Source organism: Polypterus senegalus, chromosome 16 (assembly GCF_016835505.1).
Source record: "Polypterus senegalus isolate Bchr_013 chromosome 16, ASM1683550v1, whole genome shotgun sequence".
Lineage (NCBI taxonomy): Eukaryota > Metazoa > Chordata > Cladistia > Polypteriformes > Polypteridae > Polypterus > Polypterus senegalus.
In genome coordinates this window covers 21,989,699-22,007,589 of record NC_053169.1, presented here as the reverse complement: position 1 = coordinate 22,007,589, position 17,891 = coordinate 21,989,699, and the positions used below count along the sequence as shown (strand labels likewise).

The 17,891-nt window shown below is 38.0% G+C and overlaps 1 protein-coding gene across 1 annotated transcript in view; it reads left to right on the top strand.

Annotated features, from left to right (window-relative positions):
* LOC120516907 (calpain-2 catalytic subunit-like) overlaps positions 1-17,891 on the top strand; it is a 79,045-nt gene that overhangs the window by 34,261 nt on the left and 26,893 nt on the right. The window contains exons 3-9 of the mRNA XM_039738912.1: positions 7,927-8,045; positions 10,052-10,185; positions 12,062-12,230; positions 12,478-12,561; positions 13,438-13,523; positions 15,682-15,750; positions 16,699-16,859. Of these exons, the coding sequence (XP_039594846.1) occupies positions 7,927-8,045; positions 10,052-10,185; positions 12,062-12,230; positions 12,478-12,561; positions 13,438-13,523; positions 15,682-15,750; positions 16,699-16,859 (822 nt within the window). The remainder of the gene's footprint in view (positions 1-7,926; positions 8,046-10,051; positions 10,186-12,061; positions 12,231-12,477; positions 12,562-13,437; positions 13,524-15,681; positions 15,751-16,698; positions 16,860-17,891) is intronic.

The following is a 17,891-nucleotide window of genomic DNA, read 5'->3' as shown; positions in this document are numbered from 1 at the left end:
TGTTGCTTCTATTTTTATTTCCTTAAATGTTCTGTTACCCTTTTGCAAAATATATCAGCAGGTTGTAAAAAAAAAATTGAGCCACATGAGTACAATAAATCTCATGAAGGCTCTGGTTTTGTTCAGTGAAGCCACACCCTTTTCCTGCTGTTGGCCGATCTGTCTTAAAGAAACATGTCACAATATTTACACGCCTTTATCACGCACAATAAAACTGCAACAAAAGACTTCTGAAAACACTTCTGTGGATAAGAGAATGACGTATTAATAGCTTTCAATAATAATAGGGCAGTATGGCGGCAGTGATTAATGCTCAAGAGACTTGGATTTAAATCCCATCCTACTTTTGGCATGGTCATTGTCCATATGTCTCTATACATTGGCTTGCAGGTTGTTCAAGATGCCAGGCACCTATTTGTTGAGTAATTGAAAATAATAACTGTATGTGTGTTTGCCTGACAGTGAACTGGCATCCTACCCAAAACTGGTTCCCGCCTTGCACCCACTTTAGCTTCAATAGTCTACAGCTGCCAGTAAACCTGTATTTGAATAGCCAGGATCAAAAATAAGCATAATAAGGAGGCATTTGGCAGACTGATTGGTGCATGAGGGATCCAGGTTCATCTCCATCCTAGTCACTGTGTGGTGTTTTTTCCACAAGCTTTCTTCTGGGTGTTGTGTTTTTCTGCAGTATGCTAAAAATGTGTTTGTCAGGTGCCCTGTGATGAACTGGCATCCAATCTGGACTTGGTCCCTGCTTTGAAACTGGAATGTTGAATCACCATAAGCCTATAATAAAAATTAGGCTCACAAAATGATTGAATGCTAATATAATAATAATAGTAGTAATAATAATAATATAAAATTGGAGCTGCCAGCACAACTATTGGTAGACAATCAGTGTCCCTGCAACTCTCTGTGCTACCAAGCTTGTTGTAAATGAAAAAAAGAAGACCAATAATAACAGTGTTTCAAAGGAAAAGCAGAAGCGACTCTTTTAACATTGAGTTGTACAGTTGGAGAATACAGCTTAATTAGGACCTGCAGGCAAGGCGGCGCCACATCTATGACTCACTGCTGGCCTGTTCTGCTGTGGCTTGCCATTGTGCATTCCTGCTCCGCCTTCAAGCCAGTTTCTAAGTTGGTCTAATTTACAAGCCCAATGTTCTGAGTGGAGAAACAAAACTTCTGTAATTTGAGTACAACCTGATATTTAAAAAAATCTTTGTCCTCCCCCAAGACTTTGTCTACCATGATGGCCCAATTCTTACTGTATGTAACTTAATGTGATGCAACATTTTCAAACACACTCGACCCAACTCACAATCACAATGGGCTGGAGGTTATCTGGGCAGCACTGGACAGGTCCCACTCCATCACAGACAGTAAGGCTGCCCTGAACCAGTCTAAAGTGGATGTGCTCTGCCAAAAACAGGGATTAGGAAACACACTGAACACCAGGCTGCCAGGAGTCAGAATGAGGATGCAGCTTTTTGTTAAGAATAATTCATGTCTTCAGTAAAGGGTTAAATCGAGAAAAGACACACATTTTTTCGGGCATTGTTTATCAGTAAAGATGAATTTTCATGGTTTCTTAAGTGTTCCTCAAAACAACCCTGAACTGCGCCAGATGAGAACCTTTAGATTAGTACTTCACTATTTTAAAAAGCTACCTTTGCTGTTTTCTTCTCAGTGAAAATTATAAGGGTCTTTAAAGGACATGGGTGTGCTGCTAATCAAATATAAATCTGGGAGATTCTCAACACAAGCTAACAACTATTATCATTTCACCCACTTGTTCATTATATTTACCTGCATTATCCAGGTCAGGATCAGAGGGATTATTAATATACAAGCTGTGCCACCCATCTAAAATGGTTTAAAATCTAAGTAACAAATGTAGCCTCAGAGTTAACGTTTGCAGTGCACCATGTAATGTATATGTCTCTGTCATATGCCCTTTGGTACGGGATTTGCAAAATGGGATTTGTTAATGTTTATCATGTGCTATCTATTGGAATGAGAAATACAATTAATTTTTTTACTACAAATGTTTGAAATGCACCACCTTTTGAAATAACAGAAATAGCAACTAGACGGACACACAGACAGACACACACACTTATCCTTTTAGCATGGATTAGCAAAATGTTCAATATAAGTTCACATTTGTAACATTTTTAGACTCATTTAATTCAATTTTAAGCCAAACTCAATACCAGTCACACTGACAGCAAGGTAGCAATCAGCCCTGGACTGGGCACCCAGGCCCTCTTTCACACATATTCATACTGACCTTGTGTTTCAGCATATCTTTTTTACATGTGTACAGAGCAATATTTTCAACATAAAAAAGTGACACATTAGCAACACTACTGAATTTATGATGTTAATTAAGGCAAAATAATTGTGTATCTCTGATCAGTACGTTAAACGTAATATATTAAATGAATTAACATCTATCAGTTTCCTTAAACCACTTAGTTCTTTGCAAGGTACCATCATCATATTAATAAAAAATCTGTTAGTGGTCTCGCCTTCTTCTTATACTGCACAGAAAACTGCTCTGTTGTCTCTGAAACTAAACATCATCATTACACGACAGTTTCCCTCTAAACATGAAACTTTTTCAGAAAAAATGACTTGTCTTTTCCTGAACAACATTCATTCATTTGTTCATTAATTTCTAAACCTGTGTATTTCAATAGAGGATTACTGAGAATTGAATTGTATCTCAGCAGCAGTAAACCCAATCCATATCAAGACTCAGATTAGCGCCATCACTTAATCAAACCGGCACATCTTTGGGATTTGGAAAGAAACTGATGTATAGAGAGAAAATCCAGATGAACACCGGGAGAACACGCAAACTTCTTTTAGATACTGACAAGATGTATATTTCAGCTTAGACAGGAATCCAGGCCATGTCAGTGCATAGTGAGTCACTCATAAAAAGCAAATAATTATCATTTAACCTAATCTGCACATCTTTAGGCTATGAAAGGAGAAAAATGGAGTACCTACAGAAAATATGTGTGAGCGATTAGAAAATATGTAAATTCCACACAGTTCCTTCAACGGTGAGGTGGTAGCCCTAAGCAATTTTCTGATATTTGTAATAAACATCAGTTTTTATATATATATATATATATATATATATATATATATATATATATATATATATATATATATATATATATATATATGTGCCTCCTCCAGACCGCGAGGGTCCCGTCCTGGTTCTGTTGGGGCCACGGGTTGAGGGCATGGAAGCCCTTCCTGTAGGGGCCCGTGGTCACCGCCAGGCGGCGCCCGATGCCGGTTTATCCCGCGCGTTGCCGGTCGGGCTGGAGCCCGCCGGACGCTTGAGGACCGGAGGAGGGCGAGTGCCTCCTCCAGACAGAGTGGGGCGTCCGTCCTGGTTAGGCAGGGGCCTCGGGTACAGGGCTTTGAAGCCCAGCCCTGTAGGGACCCGTGGCCACCGCCAGGCGGCGCCCCGATGCCTAATTATCCCGGGAGCCCGGCACTTCCGCCACACCAGGAAGTGCCGGGGGGAAGACTTTGTGTGGCACCCGGAGAGCTGCCAGGAAGACAGCCGATACTTCCGCCACGCTGGGGCGTGGCTAAGGACGGAACACCTGGAGCTCATCCGGGAGCCTTATTTAAGGGGCCGCCTCCCTCCAGTCATTGGTGGAAGTCGGGAGGAAGCGGACTGAGCTGGAGAGCGAGGACAGGAGGCGGCCAGGAAGCAAGGCACAGAACTGTGGGCCCTGGACTTGGGGGAATCAGTGCAGAAGGCACTGGGGTTTTGTGAGTGCACGTGACTGTTTATATTGTTGTACATAGTGTAAATAAAGTGTGTTGGGTGCAAAATATGATGTCCGTCTGTCTGTGCCGGGGCCAGCGTTCACAATATATAAATATAAAATTTATTTTTTTCAGCTAATTTACTTTTTAAATGACATGGGTTTTTATAGCTGCTGTAGTCACCTCTCACATCCAAAAGACAATATGCTTAAGTAAACTGCACAATCTAAATTAGCCTACCATCAGTGTGTCCCCTACAATGGACACACAGCACATCCTAGGTTTAGTACTATTGTATTACTATAAGCACTTGTGCTTAAATGACTTGTGGGTCCCTGTGATACAGAAGTTCAGAAATTAATGGATTAATGGTTTTCATCATTCAGGGCTCCCACTGGCGAGTGCTGCTAATATCTGAATCTGTTTGTGAGAAGTCCCCATTTGTATTATCCAGGTATTCCTGTTTACTCTTTCGACCTGAAGATGTGCGTGTTAGTCCAAATGGTGAGCCAGTTAAAGCCAACATTTACTGAGATGAACTGGCATCTTGTGCAATGTTTGATTCTGCCTTGTTCCCAGTATAGCTAGAATGGGTTTGAGCCACTGAACAACTGCAAAATGCAGGTTCTGAAATGGATAAATTCAAATGGATATTTGTTTTATACTATTATTCAACAGAAAAGCCAATTTAGGGTCATGGGGGTCACAAACTATCCCTGCATCAATGAACACAAGGCAGAAATCCATCATAAAGCTCACTAACATACTGTAGGCCTCCACAATAAGGAATTATCATTTAACTTAATGCAGCATGCATGATTTTGTGGAGAAAACCCACATAGGCATGCAAACTCCACACATGAGGCAGCAGTTATTAATCTATTAAACTGTATATTTTATTAATTGACTGTATCATTTAACTTACTATTAATTTGTCCTTCGCTTCTTGTGATTTATGTCCTTGTGCTTTTGCTTTTTTTTTTTTTTTACATGACCATGTATCCACTAACGTGAGATATGAATTGTTTATTAGAAGATATTGAAAAGCAGATTTGCCAGGCAAATCAATACGCTCTGTTTTGTATGAAACCCACAGTGTTTAGAAGAAAGGCCTGGACATTACAGGGTTTTCATACTATCTCTATTTTGGGCTATAGTTTATGTAAAGTGAGATATGAAATTTTGTCAGAATGAAAAGAACTTATAGTACAAGATCCTTTGTAATGACACTCAGCACAGTTTAGTAAACATGCTGTACATTGTTTAGTGTCATTTGTCAAGTGACAAAGAGTTAAACTGTACTTATGAAACCTTGACAAGCTTGTAATTTTCAGTAATTAAATATTGCAGCACCACAATGGATGGGACCCCGTTTGGGACAAGCTCCAGTCCCCAATAACCATGTAATGAAATAAATGAGTTTAAAAATGAAATGTCATGTGCTAGCTATGGGCCGCATGGAGGTCCAGTATTCAGTACTGACATCACACAGGTCTCAGTCACTGTATGGAGATTGAATGTTCTCCTTGTGTGTATGTGGGCTTTTCTCCAGGTAGAACAGATTTCTTTCCACTTCCCAAGGATGTGTGTGCAGTTAATAGTTAAATGTAAATTGGCCCAGTGCTTGTGAGTATTTTCTGCAATTGAATGATATTTAATATAAGGACAGTTCCTGCATTGCTTTGCTCATAACGCTATAGGCTTCTTCCCTTTGTGTCTCCAAACTAGATTAACCTGATACAGTAACTACTTAAATGGACAATGTACCTATTATGTTCATTGCAAGCAACTTACAAGTTTAATTTAAATACAAATAAATTTAGACTAAGGTGGGTGCCATCTTTGTGCCCTACTGTTCTGGAGGACCCTGGCTACCCTGTCACTCTGACTTGGTTTAAGCAATTTTTAGAATGAATGGATGGATTAATGATAACCCCAGGATATCACTGTGGCCTAATTGTTATAGTATTAGGGTTTAATCTACAAGTAAGCTGAATCGGTTCACACCACAACTAACACGGCCCATTTCCACTGTGGTTGGTTCTAGTAGTGTGGCTTTGGTTTCATATTTTAGAGGACTGCATTATTTTTAAAGATTTCAGAAGCTAAGTTCCTTCCATACCTCTCTGATTTTCAATTTGGCATGTGTGTGATTTTTATTTAAAGATTAGATCTCTCCAGTGACCACCACCATAAAGGAGAAAGCAGAATGTATCGTTTGCCTTTTTTAAAAGAAAATGGGGAGCATCTTTAAGTTAAATTCAGCATTTAATCATATTTATTTGCAGGAACTTTGGTAGTGCAATGAGGCAGGAATCTCCCATAATGGTTTAGATGACAGATGAAACATGCTTTTGTGTCATACTTTTATGCAGGTCTGTGCTGTTCTTTTCCACTCTTTCTCAAAATACAATGAGAGAAAGATACAACATGTTTATAATTCCTACAGACTAGGGACATCATAAAAAATTTGACAGTTTTTACTAGAGTTGCAGCTAACAGATAGTCAACAAATATATTGAAGCGACGTATCACCTCATCCATTCTCTTTCTGTGTACACCTTTTGTTTTGAAATTGAATTTGGATTAGATAGATCTACATTTTTCAGATTCTCTCTTAGCAGCAAAAACAATGCCTCTTTAGCAGCATGGCACACTCCCTGGATAAATCCAGATCAAGTGCTACCATTTAACTATACACTAATTTGTATCCAACCTAAACATGCAAGCTCCATAAGTATTGATTTCACCCCCTTGGGTTTCCTTTGACTGATCACCACTGAGTGAATTTATTTAAACAGTAAATAGGAATGACCTATGCATTATGTTTTCAGCCCTCCTTAATGCAGCTCAGGGCTGAGGTGGAGAGCTGGAGTTAATCCTATACCAGCTTCATAAGGTGTGAGGTAGGAATCAACCCTGGATGGGGTACTTGTCCATCCCTTTGCACAAATGTCAATGTACTATATTTATGCCTTGAAACAAATTAAGAGTTTTGGTCAATGGGTTTCTACTAGGCTATGGTTTGACAGAGTGTCTATACTTACTTCAAAGACAATGCAAATGACACCTCATCATACTGATCTGAATCCATAAGTAAATTATTTGATCCAGTTCAGCACTTGAATAATGTACATACTAGTACCTCGTGACCTGGAGAAATTCAACTTGCTGCTTCTCCATCTTCATTAAATATATGTAAATATTGTATTGAAATGGCTGTTCACTCTAATAAGGCTCTTCATAGAGTTAACAAGAGTACTGCGGGGCCACATGTCGGCACAGTGGCTGGCACTCCTGCCTCACAGCTTCAGAGTTTAGGGTATTGATCCTAGTACAGGCCTTCATAAATAGGTGCTTATTAGGTTAACTGGTGACTCAGTGTGTGTTCAATGAGACTGACGCTCTGTCTAAGGTTGGTCCCTGCATTTGTAGCTATCTTATATACTGTAAATGAACTGAACTGAAATCAGCAAGGCAGTTTATAAATGGATCAAAAATTTACTGACAAAAAATGGTCAGTGTCACACAGACATTCTTCTCAAAAATGTAAGGGAGAAATGTTTAAACCCATTTTTATTGATATAGCACATTTAGGAGTTACTATGACAGGGCAAACAAGAATAAAATATAGTGTCAAATAGAAACAGTGATCAGTACAGTAAAAAGCACATTAAGAAACACAAAACATGACCGCAACAATGACAAAGCAGCCAGGAGAAGTGTGATAGTAACATAGCATACTGAAATAGTCTCAAAACATTCCGTAACCTGCTTAATCTAATTGCTAATTGTCCCTAAGGGACAAGTCCAGAATGGGACATCTCAGGTCACAAACTGTGGAAGTATACATGAATAATTTAAAATATCAAGCTATACAGATACTAGCTTAAAAGCAGATTGCTAACTGGTGATCTTTGCTCTAAAGATTTTTTTTGGCTTCCCACTAGTAGCAAGAGAAAAAAGACCTCAGAAAATAAAGGATAAAACTTATTATCTATTAGTAAAGTAAAGTCACTACATTTACTGTTCCTGGATTAAAAAAGACATTATCTTTGCCATCGAAAACTATCCTGAAGTGAGCTAATATTTAACAATCCTCTCCACTTTATTCTCCAGGTGACTGTTGGCTCTTGGCTGCTATTGCCTCTTTGACACTTGATGAGGATGTCATGGCCCGGGTTGTACCAAGTGACCAGAGCTTTCAAGATAAATATGCTGGAATCTTTCACTTCCAGGTAAAATTATCCATCATGTCAAGCTCTTCCTATGTGCCGTATTTTATTGGAGCTAAACTGCAGGATATGTGCAGCTCTGTATAGAGCATTGAGTGCTACTGCTGCTGCTTCATTGCTCCAAGAGACTGGGTATAAACCTCAGCTTGGTCATTATCAGTAGGTAGTTTGGATGATCTCTTGTGATTCTAAATGTAACCCTATCACTCCCAGAGATGAGCAGGATAAGATGAAACGTAGTTCTAAATTGGCAAATATGACTTTGTGTTTGTGTGAATACAATCTGTCCAAGGTTGGCTTCTACCTTGAGCTCAGCACTGCCAATTGAATTCTGACATCTTCTGATTCTGAAGTGAATAAGCAAAATTAGAACATGGATGAATGAACAAACATCTGAGTGTCCAGTGAGCAGAGCACTATTAAATATACTGAACTGAAGTGCCATATAGTATTTAGTTCAGAACATGTGAGCCTTCCTTATAAATATCTAAAGCGGATAGGACTCCCAGGATTAATGGCCTGTAGTTTGTTCTAGAGAAATTTTCAACACACACTATAAGAAATAATGTCTTTTTTCCAGATTTAGATAAATACACAATTTGAAATCAAATAACTGTTTATCCAAGTTGGGTGTTATTGTTAGTTTATTATTTCGATCCATCCATTTTCTTAAGGCAGGAACAATCCCCAGACAGGGTGTCTGTCCATTGCAAGGTAAACACACACACACACACGCACACACAAACATATATATATCAGGGGACAGTTAAGCATCACCACTCCACCTAAACTGCATGTCTTTGGACTATGTGTAGAAACCAGAGAACCTGGAGGTCTCCTAATTACGATTCAACAATACTACCAATGGTAAACACTAAAATTTGTTGTTTACACTTGGAGAACAAGCAGGATAAGTGTCTTACTTCAAGCCACATAGTAAGATGGAACGACTTTTTAAGAAATGACAAAAATAATTTCTTGCATTATGTATACATTAGACAGATACACTATGAGAGAGAACAAATAAGTCTGTTTTGCAAATTGTCCTTATTTTATTACAAAGCCTGGCCCACTTCTGCTCTGAGTGCACAGTGCTATCACACAAGGTGATAAATAATGTGTGGCTGAAACATTTAGATTTTCTTCAACATTAAAACCATTAGTAAAGACACTGCTCTCGTTTCCCTGAGTCCTTTTGGTATTTACATGGATGTTGCATTTTCTGTCCTAAGGACATGTAAGTTAAAATGAATGGCAGCTTTAAACTGACACAGAATGAGGGAGTGTGGATTTATTTACGGAGACAGCATACTCTCCATGGTTGTTTTCTGTTTTCTTAAGTCCAAAGCAGTTGGGACAGGCTCTAGCTCCTACAACTCCCAAATGAGACAAAGCAACTTCATGAAATGGAGGAATGTGATTAATTTATGTTACACACATTACTTATGTTACAAGATTAAATACTCATTTTTTTGTTCTGTAGTTGTTGACACATATCCATATTTTCATCATTATTCTCTCCTGCGTTTATCAATTTGGTGGGAGTGGGACTTTATCCCAGAAGCATCAGGCACAAGGCAATAACTGCAATGCCAGCTCACTGCAGGGCACACACTCTCATTCACATTAGGACAGTGTAGTCACCAGTTAACTTAACATGCTAGATCTATGAGATCCAAGATAAAATAATGGTGTACAGCAAAAGAAGAACAATACTGCAAACAACGCAAAGACAGTGTCCACAATTGGATTGGAATCTAGGCCTCTGGAGTTATAACATAGCAATACTAAGTTACTGCACCCTTGTCCCATCTCTTTACAGTGAAGTAATATTTTGAAATCTCAATGATTTTGTGTTATGTGTCATGCAATGTTCCAAAATGCTTCAATATCTTGTATTGATAATTTAAAGTAGTATTTTATCTCAATGTTTTTAATGTCCTAAATGCAGTCCTTCTTTAATGACTCTTGATGTTCTGATTCCTTTATTTTCTTCTTTCTTGTTTTAGTTCTGGCAGTTCGGCGAGTGGGTGGATGTCGTAATTGATGACAGGCTGCCCACTAAGGATGGAGAACTGCTGTTTGTACACTCAGCAGAGAAAAACGAGTTCTGGAGTGCCCTTCTTGAGAAGGCATATGCCAAGTATGTCGGACACAACTGAATTTTTAGAAACTGATAGTAGAAGTCTAACAGTATGAATGGAAAACAACAACACAAGTAGACTTTCATCACTACAGACTAATATCAAAGAAATTGTCTCATCTGACTCATTAAGGCATCCTCTCCACTTACAAGGGATTTTGATGTTGAAAAAAATCAAAGCATTTCAGCACACATACACATCATCTTGTGTCATAGCACTGTGTATTCAGATCAAACAGGAGCCAGGATTCATAGTCATGTTATAAAACACCAAGTCAAAAACAGTTGTTTACCTATAGTAACTAAAAATAAATGGCTCTGTTGAGAATTTAGCGCTGGGGCCTCTCTAACCACTGCCCCATAAACATTCATTCTTACCTTTCAGAGATCACACGAAGTGCTTTATAAATGTTATCGTCATAAAAAACCTTTATAAGTCTTGACAAAATATAATTTAAAACAACATGAAAGCTTTTATTCACTATCTGAATCTGCCTTTTCTATTACAGGGTAACATTAACTAGAGCCCTTTGCTTGGCCAGGTTTAAAGAACATGGCCTTGCCCACACTAGTAGTGGGTCATTTCAGAATGACTAATTAACCTAAAGTGAACATTACTGGGATGAAGCTGGAAGCCAGAACACCAGGAGAAAATCATTGCATAGGGAAAAGTTTAAAATTTTATATACTGTATACAAACATTTATCTGTGTGGTGTGTTTTCGTGTATGTATCATCCCCTGCCTCATTGACAAGTGTACTAAGCTCACTTTTGTCTCTAATTTTGTTTTGTCTCTTGATTAACCATTGCAGTGTACCATCCAACAGTGTTCCCTGACTTTTATCCGATGCTACTAGAAAAGACTCTATTGATGAATTTTATTTTTAAATGGACCCTGTGGTGGTGTACTTGTTGAAAGGCATAATATAAAATTAAGATTATTTAATCAGGTCAGATACCATGATTGCTATTGCTCCCATATATGGACATGTTTGATGTATATAATGAAATGTATAAGGAGAGTCTTTGGTGCCCAGCATATAATCTTTTTACATAAAGCACTCATTTTTTGCAATAAAACATTACAGGACAGAATTTTATTAAGTGGAATGAAATGGAAAAATAATGTGTTAGTGAAAAAATTAGATTCTCTTTTCCCAATTATACTGCAGCTGAGGCACAACCATGCTTAAAATCATTATTTCTGTAGAGTAAATCTACTGGAGTCATTTATTTCAGAACTTCAACATTCTTACAACATTTTTCAGTACTAATAATTGTCAGATTTAATTGGGTTTACACGATTTATTTGAGTTACCTGATCCACAGACTGACTGTCTGACAAACAGACAGACATCACTACAAAAGTGGTCAGATCATGTTCAGGAATGCCTAAAACATATAAACATATATAAATTTTATTCTTCTCCAGTTTGGCTACAACTGGGGTACAAATGTGTGCAGAAAATACAAAATATTTATCTTTGCAGAACAGAACCTACTGGAGCATTGTTGTCAAAAATCAAAACGCTTCAAGCATTTTACAATGATAGTAGCTGGACCAAGTTCCAGTCAGACTGAAGGATTCATTTTTGAAAAACATGTCCCCACATTCATATCCTCCCAGACACATACACACATACACACACTGGCCAAATATCAGTCATAAAGGGGTCAAATCATGTTTAGAGATGCTTTAAACATGTTCATCTATTGAAAACACAAAGTCAACATTTTGACCCTTCACAGTATTATTCCTGTATAATTTATATATCCATGGTATATACAGGTAAGGAGTAAATGAGTAGGAAAAGCAAAATGGTGGCTTCATAGCTTAATTTTATCCATTCCCATTAATTGACAATCTGTCTTTCAGGGTAAACGGTTGCTATGAGGCTCTGTCTGGTGGTTCAACCACTGAAGGCTTTGAAGATTTTACTGGTGGTATTTCAGAGATGTTCGAGCTGCACAAACCCCCCAAAAACCTCTTTTTGATCATCAAGAAAGCCTTAGACCGGGGATCTCTTCTGGGATGCTCTATTGATGTAATTTTTTCCACCTCTTTCCTATGTTTCCGATTCTTTAAAATGATGAGTTTAACTGAAAACATTTGGACTTTAGAGTTTGGAGTGACCAATAAAAACCAAGGCTGACTTTTGAACTTGCTCATTCAGTTGCAAAAATGTATACTTTTCCATTATTTTAATTTTGCATATACAGTATTTCACTTTTAACAAATCATCACTGCTAGGACACGCTGGAGTAGCTGTTAAAATTGTTTTCTCCCTGCAGATCACCAGTGCTTCTGAAACAGAGGCAGTCACCTTTCAGAAGCTGGTAAAGGGCCATGCCTACTCACTGACTGGAGCAACAGAGGTAAAGTTCAAATTCACTGTACTAAATTTTCTTCTTTTTAAATATGAAAGGGCAGTTTTAGCTGAGATGGTAAGCAGTTCTTCCGGTAGACAAGCAGACCTCAAGTTAAAATGGAGTTGAGTCAAAGAAAACACTGTGGACTAAATGTGATTGTTACCCCTCCCTGTAAATGTAAGTCAATATGACACGGGCATGGTGTAGCACATTGGCAGAGCAGTACCATAGATCCATGAACATGGATTTAGTTCCCAGCCTTGAAACAGTCTGTCAGGTAATTTCTCACTCTTCACATATAGGTGTTTTCCAAGGAAACCTGATTCCTCCCATAGTGTGGTGTGATAGGATAACAGTTCATTTTATATTGATCCAATGTAAGTGTTTCTACCTTTGTAATGTCCTGGTGTCTTATCAAAGACTGGTTGCTGCTTCATACCAGGATATTGTTTTGAACAGGCAGTTTGAAAAAAACAGACTGTGAGATTAAAGGCCAATCAATACTTTTCACACAAGTTAGGTATCTCTTGTCCCATTCAAGGGTTGGATTCTGACCTGTTGTTGCTGCTGCGGTCTGTGACCTGGAAAAAGCAGGTACAGAAATCGGGTGTCCATCACAGTATGAGGTTGCTTTGTGGCACAGTGGGATGCGCTGGCTGGTTACAATGTCTATTGAGTATGTATACTTTCCACATGTCAGCAAGGATCTAGTTAAATGGCAGATCCAAAATGCTCTAGAACATGCTCTGTGATGAACTGGAATTTATACAGACCTGATTTCTGCTTTAAGATAAGATTTGGTGCCTATGTAACAGAGAGTCAAAATATGTCTAGTTTTTAATTCATTCCAAAGCTGATTTTAACATTTTTATATTTTTTTAGGTAAATTATCGAGGCCGCACTGAACAGTTGGTTCGAATAAGAAACCCATGGGGACAGGTGGAGTGGACTGGAGCATGGAGTGACAAGTAGGCATTGAAAAAGGGAAACTAATGCTGACAGCTGACAAAGGTTTGCTGGGGTAAAGATGGTATCATATTGGTGCTAGACAAATAGTTTGCCATATATTGAAGCAAATACACACAGTCTTTCCATTTAATTTGCACATCACTGTGACCAAATGGGGGAACCATGCACGAAAGATGTATTTAGTGCTACTGAAGTAATTTCTCTGAGGGCACCCTAATGAGATGGAGATTTACAAATATACTTGTAGGTGTTCCAATGCAAAAGGGCAACATTTGGACCCAGATGTCTATTGCAGGGGCAGGAAACCCAACAGATACAAAAGGTGCCTGACCAACAAAGTGGGTGAGGCCATGACTGACTGGTGGGAGGTCTGTGAAATTCTCTGAGATTGGCAGAGAGTAGCAAGGCGATCCTATGTGAAAAAGATGGGATCCTGCTGCTCAGTGTGGTAAAAAATGCAACGGGAGCCTGGTATAGTGCAGACTACTGAGATATGTGAAACTACACTGGGAACTAAACAGAAAGTTTTTATTACTTTCATATGACACATCGACTACTTTCAATTTTCTTGATTTCCTCCCTGATGTCTCAGTGTAATGCGATTCAAGAAAACACTGGCATTTAGAAAAGGCACTGTAACATGAGCTTCCACGAGGAGTCACTGCATCTCAGAATAAATATGGCAGAAAAGCTTATAATATTATAAAAAATACAATGGTTTAATATATATATTTACAAGGAAGAATTAAAGTAACATCAAAAAACACAAATAAAACTCCCACTGGACTTGTCTGACACACATTTTATCAGTCTCTACTAGGCGGATGTGTTCTACCACACTGTCCACCATTAAACACACTACCACCAACTTTTTCTTTCACTTCTGGCTTCCAGGTGAACCTTCCATTTGGTTGAGCTCCCAACTCCAGACTCAAAACTATGCAGCAGATACCCGTACTAAATTCTAGGGATATCAAGGCAGAGTGCCCACTATTGGACCTTCATAAAATAGACCTAAGACCAGTCTCTCTCTCTTAACTAGGAAGAGCTGGTGGTAGTTTATGGACAGCCTGCCTCCTTTTACATAAAGCAGAGACACATCAGCCAGTTGAGGGGCTGACCAGCTGCCACCTACTTTACTGGAGAAATAATGTGAGCTTACAGTCAGTCCACAAGAAATTCTCTCTCTCTCTCTCTCTTTTAAATTAGGTAATCCAAGACAATTCATGTTCAGGAGACTATCGGTCAACCTCATTACTGCAAAAAGTGTCATCCGTAATGTTCAAAATATAGAGGCACCATATAGTGCAAATAAAATGATGGCATCAAAACAGATCATTCATACATACAATAAACAAATGAAGCAAAAATGCAGTTTTGGGATTAAAAGTACCTACTATCAAAATACAGAACAGTGTACTGCTGAAAGAGAGCAATCATTTGAATGTGGAAGAAGTATGAAAGTAAAACAATTTCAGTTCACTTTCAGAGGGGTAATGCTGGAGGAAATTATCTACAAAAAATGATCTACAAAATAAAGGTGCTTTACCATTTATTAAAATGTTACAGCTAAGGGATATTCATGAATATCTTGGTAGATAGATATAGGATGAAAAATCTTCAGACCTTAATGAATGTTCACCTGGAAATCTTAGTTGTTTTGCAGATCTATACAAGTTAAACAAAAGGTTGTAAATGTTAACAGCATAAGAAATTCTGAGTGATTTTTTTGTATCTGACAGGAAGCAAATATAGATTGGCAATCTAAGGTAAAATGTGATGGCAGCATTTGATCTGGGTCATGACACAACTGGGTTAACACTGACTTTGTGGTTTTTTTCTGCCTACACTGGCATGTTATAGGAGTTCTGAAGCTCCAAGAATATATCTCTTTCTAATTAACTTCATGGGACCCATGCTGGGCCATCCTCATGCTGTCTTTGCTCCTAGCAAACCTTTGCAGTTATCAGGCATGTATACTTTTTCACCCCGTAATTTTATAGTAGTTGGATATGACATATTAATTAAATATTCTGCCATTAAAATATTGTAGCTCAGTTATAGTGTCATTTTCATTTTCTGCTAATTTGTTTATAGTTTTCCTCTGCAAGGAACTGGTAGCTCTCCTTGTTCACTCTCTGTCCTTTTCTACCACAGCTCATCTGAATGGAGCGCTGTAGAGCCATCCCAACGGCAAAACATTAAAGCTGACGATGGAGAGTTTTGGTGGGTTTGACTTCATCCTTAAAATGAACTGTCTGCTGTGCTGTGTGGATGGATATTTTGCAGCAGCATGCTTGTAGTTATCTAAGAAATTAGCTGGTATAAACTCACAATGGGGTCATAAAAAGTTGATAATAATTCTCACACTGTAAGTAAATGGAATAGCCCAACCACGTCTGGTTCCTGGCTTGTTTCAGATGCTGTAGAATTAGCTTTATGCCCCAGTGGCCAACTATTTTAGAAGATGGGAAAAATTTTTCTTCCAAGACCCTAAAGCACAGGGAAATGTGGCACCCTCTTATTATATCAAAAATTGTAAAAGTTGTGAACAGTGAAGTGGTAGATTTAGGTGTACTCCCTGATTTCCAAATCATTGCAATATTAACAATTCATTGAGTGCTTTAGAACAAGATCATTTAAGCCGTTTTTGTTCAACTTTTGGATTAGGTAATTAAAGCTTAATGCCTCAAGTCATCGATTCTTTATATTGTAGAGAACTTATAGCATCAAAGTTAAGTACCAGGTGTTCATAATATACTACAATCATTGGCACAAGTGAGGTTTGGCAGTGTAGTATGTTTGGTAGGGTTAAAGGGCATCCATTTGGTCAAGGCCACCCAAACTCTGGCATTGATTATTCCAAAAGAGCATGGACTCAGAATTTTATTTTATCCATGAGTGGAGTTAAGCAGTTACTTCTGGGATTTTCTGTTTGTATGATTTCCATTACACTGAAGCTGAAGTTTAAGGATCTCTTAGTTACTGTTATTTAATCAGATATATGTGCTCATATATTCAAATATACTTAACATTCTGCAACTTTTTTGCATTTGTAAAACTGTGCAAGTACTAAGAAGAGTGCTATATAATGATAAAGTGAACTGAACTGAAATAAAGGTATGAAAATTGCTTCATTATAATGAATAAACATCTTTTTTCCTTTGTGGTCAGGATGTCCTTTACTGATTTTATGAGGCATTATTCACGCTTGGAGATTTGCAATTTAACTCCAGACACACTAACCAGTGATGAAATTAAAAATTGGAGTGTGTGCCATTATGATGGCAGCTGGAGGAGAGGCTCAACAGCTGGTGGCTGCAGGAACAACCCATGTAAGATCCTTTTGAGTCTTGTTTTGGTATGTTTGTAACTGTTACAGGTTTATACATAATGAGTTTTGCTATTATGGTGATACATAAAATCATATTTCAAAGTTTTGTCATTATGGATGATACTGAATTCACTACATATAACATAGGAAAGATATCGTGAGTTAATAAAAAGTTTCTCTTTGAATGTTCAATGGATGTACACATTTTTGGCATCCATGGGATTTTTACCACTTTTGGAATGATGTCTGTTTTACTGTGCAATAAGAAACAATTTTGCGAATGAGGTACACAAGATCTTTGGAAAAAAAATGTTTCACTCTGTCTCAATTAAATTTGGCATTTATTATCATTGCTAAATGCTATGAGCCTATATTTTGAGCAAAATCACTGCAGTAGTTTTTTTTTCTGCAGACATAATGATGTTATTTTTATGAACATGTTTGTGCCCCAAGTGCAGCAACAATATACAATTCTTCCATTTCATTCCCCATAAAAGGTATTGCCTTGAAATATTTTGCTGCTAAATTCTCAGCTTTTATAGAAAATGTTATGTGCAGCACAATTTACCTTTTTGATAAATCCACTGTTTAATCAGTGAAAACAACACCTATTTTAAGTATCTTCAAAAATACTTTTTTTTTTCATTTGAGTCACCAACAGGCAGTGAGTGTCTTCTGAAAGGTGTGTGAACCACTCACAACATTCCTTTCCTCTAAAAAAATATTGAAAGAGGAACCTGCAAATTGCTGATTAACTGTGATCTAGACAGTGACAGTAGACAGTGTGGCATAGTGGTTAAGGCTTTGGACTTCTGGTACTGGCACTGTGTGACCATAAGCAAGTCACTGTACCTGCCTGTGCTCCAACTGGAAAAACAAAAGAAATGTATCTCAAATGTTGTAAGTCACCTTGGATAAAGGTGCCAGCCAAATAATAATAATCTAATACCAAAAGCACAGTGTGCCTTATGAAATATATCATTTAAGGATAGAAAAGCTGGTATAGTACATCAGAAGCATTCTGCAAACATAC